Source organism: Osmia bicornis, chromosome 6 (assembly GCF_907164935.1).
Source record: "Osmia bicornis bicornis chromosome 6, iOsmBic2.1, whole genome shotgun sequence".
In the NCBI taxonomy this organism is placed as follows: domain Eukaryota; kingdom Metazoa; phylum Arthropoda; class Insecta; order Hymenoptera; family Megachilidae; genus Osmia; species Osmia bicornis.
This window is the reverse complement of record NC_060221.1, coordinates 161,700-174,729: the sequence shown is the minus strand read 5'-3', so window position 1 is coordinate 174,729 and position 13,030 is coordinate 161,700. Positions and strand designations below refer to the sequence as shown.

General features: G+C 31.7%; 3 protein-coding genes across 3 annotated transcripts in view; 1 reads left to right on the top strand and 2 right to left on the bottom strand.

Moving 5' to 3' along the window:
* Nucleotides 1-1,807, bottom strand: part of LOC114873146 — a 54,294-nt gene extending 52,487 nt beyond the window's left edge. Inside the window, exons 1-4 of the mRNA XM_029181156.2 lie at nt 1,740-1,807; nt 1,588-1,672; nt 871-945; nt 682-785 (exon numbers count right to left, since the gene is read on the bottom strand). Coding sequence (XP_029036989.2) covers nt 682-785; nt 871-892 — 126 coding nt within the window. The 5' untranslated portion in view covers nt 893-945; nt 1,588-1,672; nt 1,740-1,807. The remainder of the gene's footprint in view (nt 1-681; nt 786-870; nt 946-1,587; nt 1,673-1,739) is intronic.
* Nucleotides 1,808-1,835: 28 nt separating this feature from the next.
* Nucleotides 1,836-9,011, top strand: LOC114873145 (transport and Golgi organization protein 1). Its single transcript, XM_029181151.2, has 17 exons — nt 1,836-2,043; nt 2,141-2,274; nt 2,403-4,128; nt 4,229-4,390; nt 4,488-4,576; nt 4,662-4,802; nt 4,866-4,982; nt 5,062-5,139; nt 5,223-5,447; nt 5,683-5,850; nt 5,927-6,149; nt 6,220-6,358; nt 6,437-6,526; nt 6,623-6,719; nt 6,803-6,926; nt 7,254-7,763; nt 8,463-9,011. The coding sequence occupies exons 1-17, from the start codon at nt 1,920-1,922 to the stop codon at nt 8,519-8,521; spliced, it is 4,206 nt and encodes a 1,401-aa protein (XP_029036984.1). The 5' UTR covers nt 1,836-1,919; the 3' UTR covers nt 8,522-9,011.
* A 63-nt stretch (nt 9,012-9,074) lies between these two features.
* On the bottom strand, nt 9,075-11,747 carry LOC114873148 (syntaxin-5). Its single transcript, XM_029181159.2, has 5 exons — nt 10,570-11,747; nt 10,084-10,340; nt 9,832-10,023; nt 9,638-9,759; nt 9,075-9,551 (listed from the first exon to the last, which is right to left on the bottom strand). The coding sequence occupies exons 1-5, from the start codon at nt 10,937-10,939 to the stop codon at nt 9,392-9,394; spliced, it is 1,101 nt and encodes a 366-aa protein (XP_029036992.1). The 5' UTR covers nt 10,940-11,747; the 3' UTR covers nt 9,075-9,391.
* Nucleotides 11,748-13,030: the final 1,283 nt, after the last annotated feature.

Genomic DNA, 13,030 nt, shown 5'->3' with positions numbered 1-13,030 from the left:
CCATTATTCCAGCCCCTCTTGCCCTCTATTTCTCTCTACCACCTCGTCGACGATCAACCTTTTCTCCTTAATAAGGATCGTACATTGTTCATAAAAAGGACTTTGCCGGAATGAGCAATTCTATACTGTGATCATGAAACTCGAAGTTGTCATTGGATACTATCTCATTTATAGTAGTCATTAAGCTTGAGAGCTAGTCCTGCTCAAGGCATTCCTAGTGGGAAATTCCATATAATGACAAAAGTGTCCTTAAGGTTTGTATTAGGTCATTACAATGATTCTTGGGGAATCGTAAATAAGAATTAAAAGTAGGGTGTTAAAAATAAGGAAATTTTTAAAAATTCCTTTATAGCATGGTTCTACGCGTTCTAAGGAACCAAACGTGTACATACATACACAGTAGGATTAGTATAGAATTTTATACTATACTAGTATAGGATCCATTAGTAGGAGGATTAATATAAGTGAGCAAACTACTTAGTGAGCATAGTGACTGTCAATTTTACAAGTATAACTATAACTTCTATTTTACAAGTTATTTAAAAAAGAGACAAGAAATCCCTAGTCTGAAATAAGAAATACAACAATATGAAAATTAATCCTATCTCTACGAGCATACATCTACTCGTGGATCACTATGCTCACTTAAAATTTAAAAAAAATTTTATTTCTTTGACTTACCGAACTGGTGAGTAGCTGAAAAGGCACCATGGAGAGAAGGCACCATGATAATCCCCTTAGTAAGTTGATGTTCATTGTTGAAATATCAGCGTTGATTGACCATTCTGTAATTAATAAAACAATAACATTTCTACCATATTGCATTTACTGTAATAATATAGTGCAACTATTCATAATAATAAAACTTACGTATATTTTGGCGAAGATTCATTTAACAGCTGCATATTGTATTTCTGCTATTTCTTGTTTTATTCGAATGTAATTCTGTAACAAAAAAGAACATATTTTTTCAAATACATGCTTCAGTAATACATCATTTGCACCCAATCAATCAATATCTTTAAAAATCTATATTTCCTTGGAACAAAAATTTTGGAATAATTTTTTTGAATTATTCGATATTAATTAAATTTAAATGCTTATAGTATTATTAGACGTGTTAATCATCGTATGAAAATTGATTTGAATTTGACTAACGAAAGCTTGTACAATGGCTAAAATAGGTAGGATGTTTGAATTTCCCGCTAAAATGTTTTGAAGATTATAGACGCCATATTGAAAAAAAATCAGGATCTTTTTTTCTCAATTCAAAGTACTGAATTACAGGAAATAAATTTTTAAAAAATATATATATATATATATGATGTTATTTAAGAAATTATCGACACAAAAGTAAAATAAATGAGAAAAATATTATTCTAATTCGTATCTATATCGGCAATAACAGACAATAACATGGAAATTAACTTTTACAGTTTGAAACAATAAATTATAAGAAAAAGTACTAAAAACATAAAAGGGTTCAATAATCTTGAAGTAAATATCGATGTAAACGGAAAATAAGTAAGGTAGTGTAGTTTCAAGTACAATTTGGATTTTTGTCAAGAGTCAAAAAGTTTAACTCACGCATTTCTGAAGACAACGCCGAATTGATGTCAGAAACTATGAATCTGGTCTTCTCTTTACAATTCTTTCTTGTTTTTCTATATTTCTGAAACCCGAAATACAATTTAATACAATATTTTAATACGATTTAATCTTATTTGAAATTGAATTACCAATCAAACAATGAGGTATAGGCGGTGTTCGGTTCAGACTGAAGAATATTCCTTCCGACGTACCGACGAACCGACGAACCGACGAACTATCTTATTGTAACTTACTTCAGGGCAAAATGTGCGTCCAAGGCTGTTTCATTATATGTTAGTAGTGATGTGGAACTTTTCAATAGGGGAAATATGACGAAAGAAAATTTGTTTATTAATATATTATTTTTAATTATTGCAATAATATTTAGTGCAATATCACAATGTTCGTCTGCTTTATCAGATAAACGATTATGTTATAACCCCGATTGTTCTGGTAATTGAAGCCATACTTTATCTCCAATATGTATCTAATATAAAACGTATTTTTTAATTTAATCACCTTAAACTATTTTTCAATATTTTTTATCTAGAGCCTGTTTCGTTGGCTAGAACAACAATTAAATATATTCCAAATGAGCCAGGTTTATTAAAATTTGACGTTAGTGTAAAAGTCACAGTTTATAGTAAAGAAGCAGGCAACAGAACTGACTTATGGGGTGTTGAGGTATTTTATTTACCACTATATAAATAAATAAATAAATAAATAAATAAATTGATACAGATTACATTTATTTTTATTTAAAATATTATGATTCTAAACGTGTAACTCTCAAAGGTTTTCATTCATTTTAGATAAATGGAAAACATGGATATGTACCAAAACGTTTTCTGAAAGAATATAAAGTTATACATAAGGATTTGCAGTATGAAGTGCCTATTAATCAGTTGTCTAATAATAATTTAGTATCTAAGGAGAAGCTTCAGCCTAAGAAAGATAATAATAAATCTGTATTTGATACAAAAGATATTGAAGCTTCAAGTATTAGACCTGATAATTTGGATCTTAAATCCACAGAAGAACTGCCACAGAATGTGACTCCTTCCTATGCAGTTATAGATGGGACTACAGTCCATTTAGATCCTATGGTGCACGATGAACCTTCTGTGCGACCAGCTTCTGCAACAGGAGTTGTAGAAGCAACAATAGTGCCAAATAAACAAGATACAGTTGATAATTTAGAAGTAAATTTCAATAAAGAGAGAAATGAATCAGATATTTTTACAAAAGATGCAAAGTTGCCACAAAAACTTTTGAACGATGAATTAAAAGTAAAAGAACAAAGTACTTCTGATAACCTTAATATTAAGGATTTTATAACAAGCTCAGAAGAAATATTTAATTTACCAGATAACATTGGAGTTGCACATATTCCATCAGTAGAAGCAACTGAAAATCTTAAAACTAAAGTAGAAAATGAAGTAGAAAATTTACAAAATAGCTTACCTTCTACTGTGAAAGATGCATCTATCCTGGACAGTAACACTGATATCAACATTTCTCAAACACCTACATTTGATGACATTAAAGAAGAATTAAAAGATAAAGCTGAAACAGCAATTGAGGTAGATAGAAAAGATAATGTTGATACAAATGAAACAATTGCCAGTAATGTACATGTACAGAATACAGAAAATATCGCGCTCGAAGGAAAAGATCTCCAAACTTTAGAAAATGTTACACTCTTAGAAACTGATCAAAATGAATTAAAAGTAGAAATTAAAAATACTGAAGATTTAAGTAATGTATCTTCTTTAACACTAGAAACAAATGTTACAAGTGCAACAGAAGGAACATTACATACTGAAAATGGTAAAGATTCCGTGAAAAATGCCACCGACATCGATAAAATAGATGTTAAATTATTAGAAAATGATAATTTAACTGAAGAATCAAAAATAGAACAAAGTCAATTAAAAGAAGAAAGCCGTAAAATTGAGGACTCAAATGAACATAGCAATGAACATGTTGCACCTTTTTTCTTAGAATCAGTTGTAAAAAGTACTATGGAATTATTCTCTGATGTTAATAAAGATGAGATTAAAGAAGAAGAAAAGACTACACCTGTTGAAACATTATCTAATATTGAAAATACTAAAGCTGAAGTCACTCCTGAAGCAACAACAGTTCCATTTAAATCTGAATCTCAGGATTCTGATCTTAACTTTAAAGAAGATACTAATGCTACCGCTATTACTAACGAAGAAAATGATCAAGAGTTGAACAAAATGCAAAATACATCATATGAAACTCATCATGATATGAAAGAAATAAATGAAACAATAAATAAAATAACAAAAGTAGATGATAATTTGAAAGATGTTACAAATGCAAGCAATTATTCTGTGGAAACAGCTCAGCTGTTAAATGAAATACCTGAGACTAAACCAAATCTGGAGTTATCAGAACAACTACTGTATCCTGCTGAGAAAGATGTAATTTCAGAAAATGTGATGAACATTAATCAATTTCATAACAGAAATTTATTAGATGTTGAAACAGGTAAACAATTTGAGATTGGTAGGTAGTTAAATTGAAAATAACTTCAACTTAATATTGTGTGTAATAAAATGTTCATTGAATTTCAAGTGTAACCTTATTTTATGATTATATTAAATAGAGAATGAAGCAAAAAGTGAAATTGACAATACGAAGGATAATACTTTAGTAGAAGATAAAAATGACAAAATCGTACACAATGAAATTCCACACGAAAGTTTAAGTACTGTAGACACCCCATTTGTAATTGAATCAATATCAGAAAATATACATGAAATTCAAGGTGTAGTATAAAAGTTATTTAATTTTGTACGTTAAAATATGAGTAACATTTTTAATGAAGAAACAATACTTTCTTTCTTTTTTTTTACTAATACTAGATATTGTGGAAGTTCCCACTCCTGACGTTTGCACAACCGATAACGATGCATGTCCTCCTGAAGATAATATTCAAAATGATTACGCAAATGTAAGTGTCGTCAATATATGATAAAAATATTAGACGCGTTATTGTAATTTATCAGTATTAGTAATAATTAAGATCATTATTCTAGGAAAAAGAAACGTTTGAAATTAATGGAAATGCTATAATAGAAGGAATCAAGGTAGAACCCAGCTATTGGTTGACTTTAATGTATCTAAGTGTAACTGCTACAGCAACACTTATATTCTCCCTCGGATATTATTACATTGAGGTATTAAGCAAATACTATTTAATAATATTTACTTCTACTAAAACGAAATAAATATTTTTATAGAACATGAGAAGAGATAGACAGTTAATAGCTAGAGTTAATAAACTTGAAAAAGATTTACTTGTTGCAACAAAGGAATGTACAATGCTAAATGATGAATTGAAAACAATGAAGGAAAAGGTAATAAACTTATTCGTGTGCATATATGTTTATAACATATTATCTTAGATTTATTAAACTTGTATTAAATATATTTTAGTTAACACATACTAAAAATGATGAGCATAATTTAAGAGAAAAGGTACATTCTTTATGGGACGATTTAGAGGCTTCAGAGGTAAAATATTAAAATTTATATGTTCGTATGTAATACATTTTAAAAAGCAGCCATATTTATTTATAATATAATATTTTTCGCAGAAAACAAAAGCAGGACTGGAAGATCAAATTGTTATTTTGGAGAAAGATTTGGAAAGTGCTACTGAAGCTGGATTAGAATTAGAACGAATGTTGCGAGAAGTGCTTTCGTCAAATAACGAAGTTAATCCGTTAGCCCAATCAGTTGAAGATTTGCAAGCAAGGTTAAATGCTCAGCAAGCTGCAAATGAGTCTTTAACGAATGCTCTTAATCTCAAAAATCAAGAGGTATGCATGTATTTATAAATAATACTAAAGTTTTGTATTCCAATAGATGTTTTTTCTTCGATACAAAAATACGTCTTTAATTGAGTTTATCTTACGTATTTGTCGCAGCTTGAGTTTGATAAACTCGAGGTTCGTAATTATAAGCATTTCATGCTTACAACATTTTAAATATGTTTTTGTAAATTATGTATTATTGTGGGTATATGTATCTTAGTTAATGCCAAATGTTTTCCAGAATGAGTCCTTATCAAGAAAGCTCGCCTCTCTTAAAAAAGAATATGAAGAAGTTGAAGTTGAGCTCGCTCGGTTTACAGAAAATTTGAAACTTGAAAAGGAAAGTAAGAATAGCCTTGAACAAACACTGATTGATAAGGTAGAGCAATTAGAAATGCAAATCAAGGAAGTATGTATACAATAAATATGTAACTGATTGTATTATAAGAGGGACATCATTACCTTTTATGTATACTTATTTACAGATTTCTACTGAAAAAACAACCTTACAGAAAAAATTGAAAGGTAAAGAAGTAGAAACGAAAGATCTACTGGAAGTTATTAATCGACTGAATTCCAATAACTTGGATTTGGATAAGTTGTACGATGTATCCCATATTAAAGCAGAGGCAACAGCTTTATTAGAAGAGAGAAATGAATTAAAAGTACGATTAGTTGAAGTTGAAGGAGCACACCACTTGCTGGAAGGTATATTTAGCAATATTATTTACATTAATAATTTCACAATATTAAATACATACTTCTTTGAAATTTACAGAACATATGAAAGTTGTTAAAGAAGAGATAACTACCTTGAGTGAACAATGCAAGATAGCGGAAAAAGAGAAGAAAGATGCAGAAACGCGACTTGAAGTACTAACAAAGTTTTTTGAAGAAAAAGAAGCCCAAAGGCAAAAGTATAATAAGTCTAATTCAAATGGTATAAATTAACTAACGTGATTTAACAAATAATTGTTGTTTCTACATCATTATAGGGAAGAAGCTATTTGGTTACAACAGCAAGGTGAAGTTGTATCCACTGTAGAAAGAATACAAACAATGCAAAATGAAATACAAAATTATAAGTAAGTATTAATGTTATTATCTAAAATATTTTTGTAATGTAATGATTTCTTATATAATGGCTATAACTGATAACCATGTGTATAATTATTTCGTAGGCAACAAATAGAAATGTTAAAACGAGAAATACTGGATCAGGAAAGGGAATACAAAAATCAGATTTCTGTTCTTGAAACGAAAGCACACGAACAATGGGTATGAAGTTTGAATATATGTATATACTGTTTTTAATTACCACTTCAAATGTTATTAATTTTTTGAATAAATAATTTCTTTAGGTGATAGCTCGACAAGTTGAACGTCGCTTAGAAGAGTCCAGAGTTGAAGCAGGTCAATTGCGTAATCGACTTACATTAATAGAAAAGAATATTAATGATGCAGATTCAGAAGCAAAATTACATCGTAAGTACTTATTACATAAGTATTTCTTGTTTGAATAGATTTCATTTTATAGTCATTGGAGTAGCCATTATTGTTTCATTTCCAGTAAATTTAAAGTATAAACTAATTGTAAGTATTTTTAGCCCTTTACATTATTGTATTAAATTTTATGAGACACTATTATTTTCTTATTATAATAATAGTAGAAATTATAATGTAGAAATCTATTAATTCATAATGAAGATTATCAAAGATATTTAGGTCCATCCACTGTTGGTACACATTTAAAATTCAAATAACACTATGGGAGCATATAAAATGTATTTTCTTAACTTGATTTTCAAACAGGACTGGAAGCAAATGGAGAGACAACAACGTCACCTCCATTATTCATAGGAGCAGAATCATCCAGTTCTCCTATAATGTTTTCTGGTTCTTCAAATGTTCCTCCTCCACCGCCGCCTTCTTATCTACATTCACTTTTTCCACCATATTTACCGCCCCCGTTACCAAATACATCCGGAGTACCGCCCTATGAAGTTAGCCAGCGACCAGCGCCCTTGGGCGGTCGGTTATCTTCACCTCCACCTATGCCTCTACATCCTTCTGCTTCCAACAGGTACGACAATGCAGGTTCTCCACCACCACCTATGTCTCCACATCTACTTCCACCTTTTAATCATAGATCACCACCACCACCTCCATTTGGTAGCGATATTCACCCACCTCTACCACCCCCTCCTGATTCGATATTGCCTCCACCCCGTGGAACGCCGCGTTCGTGGGGGGACGAATCACTGCCACATCCACGCAATTCTGGTTTTCACCCACCACGAGAGCGAATACGAAATCACAAAGGTTTGTGTATAAAATGACAAGCGACAGCAAGACATTGGCACCGCCCGTTAAAATGATCGATTTCACTGCTACCAAATGTTTTTCTTCTTTTTTTTCCGTCACCATTATTTTCTATTCTTTTTTTGTTGTTATGCATGCAAGGACGCAAGCGATTCTCTAAAGTGAGACAATTTTGGAGTACTATGGAGGGAAATAATTGCAAATAAATGCAATACAACAGGTTGACTAAGTCGAGTTTGATTTTGTTTTGCTATTAATATAAAAGATGCTATTTTGTTTAGTCTGGTGCTTTCATATGTGTATAAAATATTGAAATTAAATGAAAGATCATTAACAAGTCACTTGAAAAGCAAACTTTTTTAAATTTAAATTACGTTTATATTGGAAAGTGAAATGAATATTGATTGGACTGACATTTGATTTCGATATTTTAACAGTAACGTGTATTTAAATTTCTTAACGCATAATTTGCATACTGTACATTTTTATGGTATTAATACCCGAGAATACCGATAATGCGGCATGATTGGGGCTTTGGCAGTGCCGTGCTGTATTCGCAATGCGATGAAAATAAGGAATATAATTTAAAAAACGCTCGTACTTAATACGATTCATCGAATGCTGCATTATCAGAACTCTACTGTACATAGAAATAATTATAAAGCACAACATGTTATTTACAGTTAATTATCGTTTCAGGTTCCTTACATTCTTCTGGAGAGTCTTTGGACAAGACACATCATAATAGTAAAGTTTAAATCTTTTATTTTATTATGAAACATCTTCACGCATACATCATTTTTAGCAAGGAAATACTCATAAAAAAAAAACGAAAAAAAAAAAAATAAAACTTTAGAAACCAATAACAGTGACGGATAATATGTTTTACTTTCTAATAGAAAGTCAGTAATACAATTTTGATATAGTACTTTAAAAATGTGATAAGTACATACTTAGTTTGCTGCTAGGAATGTATCTGGTAAGTGTCGTCACTGTTACACTAAAAACCAGCAAAACAAATTGTACATACATATACATTTGATTATTTATAGGTTTATTGACACACATATAGAATAGCTTGTAAAAAATGTTTCTTCATGTAGTTATATATAATTCTTTGTTCAAGTCCGAAACTTATATGTATTCGTAAATAATCAAATCGGGAAATCAATTGTAATACGAATTTAGGTTAAATGCAATTGTTATATAAGGTTTTAAAAAATTGAAATAAATCATAATTTATTATTATGTTATATAATTCATTACCACGTATCCTTATAAATACATATATTCATTAAAAATTACTAAACATTGAAAATTATACATTTATTACCCATAGCATCCTTTTTACAGTTTACAATCAACAATGTAGCTTTAATCTACACTGATGTAGTGTTTAATTATTAATACTTACAGTATTCACAATTCAACAAAGAGGTCGAGGAATGCAATTGAATATACTATTCTATAGCTAGTGAGTCATAGTTTTATAAAAATTCGCCTCGTTCTTTGATCAATTTATATCACAAATGGATATGAATGGTAAACTACAAAACTGAATGAAGAAATATATATATATATATAATAATAATAATAATAATAATCATCATCATAGTAATATAATTGTTTTATGCCAAAAACACTACAAAAAATATAAAGAAAAATATAAGAACTGCAAATATTTTTATCATTAGCCATCTGTTATTTGTTACAGATTGAAAATATTTTAAAATTTCTGCATGTGCTGCTTCCACGTTTAATTCTGTATCTTCTATATTACTATCTATCCTGAAATTTTATTACATTCTTATAATAAATGTTATATATTTTATATTGATATAATATGAAATTTATAATTATCAAAATATTGCTACCTTTCCACCATCTCCTCTTGTTCTTTAACCATGTGCGCTAATTGTTGAAAAATTCCTCCAAGTTCAACTATAGTGGACTCTATGCTTTGCATTGTTTCTGCCCTTGACTGGGCATATGCCATCTAATAAATTCATATACTGTTATCAAAATGGATTTAGTTTAATGGTATTTTTCAATATATCAAATAGCTTACAGAGTCATCTTGAATTGCTTGCTGTAATGTTAACTGTCCCATTGCTGGCTCCAAATCTATAACTGTAGACGAAGGAGAATCTTGTTCTTGAAGCAATAATGAACCTTGTTTCCCAGCAACACTTGGAGGTAACATTGTAGATACAGAACCTTGAGTAAACTGTTGCCTTCTAGTTTGCTCTTCCCTCATATTCTGTATATTTTAACAGAAATGTTATTTTTTATTGCATCATATAATCTTATTCTTACATACCTCTGATCGAACTTCTAATACACTTTTAAAATGATTTGACATGTTTGCTAGCTTTGATTGTAAGGTCATTACAATAGAAGATGAGTGTGAATTCATATGATGACTTTGAAATGCACCATATCCATCCCGCTGCTTTTTTCCAAGTTCTTGTAATTTTCCTATCTGATGATTTAAACTTTTTAAGTCTGTTTTTATGATATTTGTTAACTCATCAATTTCCATTTGTCTGTCATTAAATATAGATTTCCTTTTTGCCACTAAAATAATTAATAAACATATAATTTTTCTTTATAATTACCAAAATTAAAATATTCCCAGGAATTTAAGAAACAATTTAGATAAAAGACTGCTAATATGTAATGAATTAATTATATTAAATAATTTGTATTCAAATATTTCAGTATATTCAAACATTTTGATCACTGCATATGTTTAACTCTTATGCATTTAATATAAGATGATGTTAAGTGTTTATTGCGGTCTTACATAGAGCAAGCTTTTCTAACTTAGTGTACGTGCTCGCTATATTTTTTCCAATACTTTTAGCTATCATCATAAAATTTGAATAGCTTTGTAATTGACGTGCTCGACGAGGATTTTGCAGAACCGCTGCTCGTGTCACGGTCCTGCTTTGCATCGTCCGGATGGCATTAACGAATTCATTGGTCCTGTCGCGCGACGTCATTGTCGCTGCTACGATATCTGCTTTCTTCTTTTCGTTTTTAGTTAAATCGCACCCTTCACTTTCATGATTATACTGCTGACTTATGGTATTGCCCTGCCAGGGACTCTTTGAGGTTGTGATCACGAAACCATGGTCTACCTCGGAGACAACGTGTCGTCTACGTGCTGGCATCGCATTCTCACAATAAGTTTGTCTACGTATTCACGTTTTTATAGATTTAAAGATATAATACCTAATCATCTAATTTAAATGCTATTTAATAAATGTACCAACAGATTGAAAAAGACACGTCCACATGACAGCTATAGTCTACCCATATTCTACCTATACCCTGTGTGATGATTGTTATTCGTTTCCTTCAGCCATGTCAAACACCAAGTTCTGCATTTGCTAAAGTGAAATAGAACTATGCGAATAACGACTTTTCACGTATGTCAGCCCTGAGCGGTTTTGCCATAAAAAATTACTAAATAGTTTCGGATCACATCATGACTGAAATAAAATTGCTAATCACAAAAGAAGTAATTTGTCACAAACGTTAAAAATAGACTCACAAGCGATTTACAAACGAAATACACTAAGAAAAATTAAAAATAATCATATTTTATTATTCCTTCCGGCTAGCTTCATGTATGTAGGTAGCTAAAGGCATACATATACCCTTATTTTATTTTCTGCGTTCATTTAATTTGCTGTAATTATCTTCTTAGCTTATTGAATAAACTCCTTAGGAGCATGAACGTGTTGATTTTATTACTTCCGTCTGCACCCTTTATATCTCTGCACCCTTATATCACTGCATCCCTAACATCCCTGCATTCTTCACATCTCCACATCCCTTACATCACTGCATTCTTCACATTCCTGTCTTCTTTATATCCCAACATCCCTCACATCCCTGCATCCCTTACATGCCTGTATCCTTTACATCCTTGTATCACTTATATTCCTGCATTCCATACATCCCAGTGCCACCCTGAAATTGAGTTAAAGTTTTTGCGGCTATAAGGCCAGCGATTTCATACAAATTTAGTTCCTTCTTTCGACGCCAGAGGGCGCTGAGTCGACATCGAAATTTTAGTTCACATTTTTGCCGCTAGAGGGCCAAAAATTGAGCAAGATTTAGTTCCTTTTTCCAAAACCAGAGGGCGCTGATTCGACATCGAAATTTTAGTTCACATTTTTGCCGCTAGAGGGCCAAAAATCGAGCAAGATTTAGTTCCTTTTTCCAAAACCAGAGGGCGCTGATTCGACATCGAAATTTTAGTTCACATTTTTGCCGCTAGAGGGCCAAAAATCGAGCAAGATTTAGTTCCTTTTTCCAAAACCAGAGGGCGCTGATTCGACATCGAATTTTAGTTCAAATTTTTGCCGCTAGGGGGCGCTGTTTTTTTTCCGAAATTTTCGCGAAAATAAAGGTAAATTACCTTTACTTACCTTTACTTACCTTTACTCGAAGCAGTCTTTATAATATATTTATTATAAGGGATGCAGAGATGTAAGGAATGTAGGGATGAAAGGAATGTAGGGATGAAAGGAATGTAGGGATGAAAGGAATGTAGGGATGAAAGGAATGCAGGTATGGAAAGAATGTAGGGATTTAAGGGATGAAGAGATGTAAGGAATGTAGGGACGAGAGGAATGTGGGGATGGAAGGAATGCAGGGATGTAAGGGATACTGAGATGGCCTTGGCTTATAATGAGGGATAAAATTATATAAATAACTGGAAAAAGTAAAATAAATGGGGTCCTCGGTTGAGACCCAGAAGAGGGATATAATTAAAAATGTTATTCCCCTTCGATGAGGTTATTTAATAAGCAAAAAAAAAATAAACGAAGTAAATTAAATAAACTCTGAAAAAAAAAATTATACTGGTTGTGCCCTCTTCATACGGACCTGATATTATACTGGGGTGTTAGGGACCCCGCTGCGCCAATGACGCCCTCTGCGTACCGACCTAATATCATATTGGGGTATTAAGGACCCCGAAAGGCCGGCGACTATCTTTGCATACCAATAATATAGCATCCGGGGTGCCAGGGACCCCTTAGCACCGGCGGCACCGTTTGCATATCGACCTTTTGGCATCCGGGGTGCCAGAGACCCCTAAGCACCGGCGACACTGTTTGCATATCGACCTTTTGGCATCCGGGGTGTCAGGGACCCCGAAGCATCGATGACACTCTTTGCTTACCGACACAACGGTATCTGGGGTATCTGAGACCCCTCGGTACCGGTTAAGCTGCTTACCGACATGATAT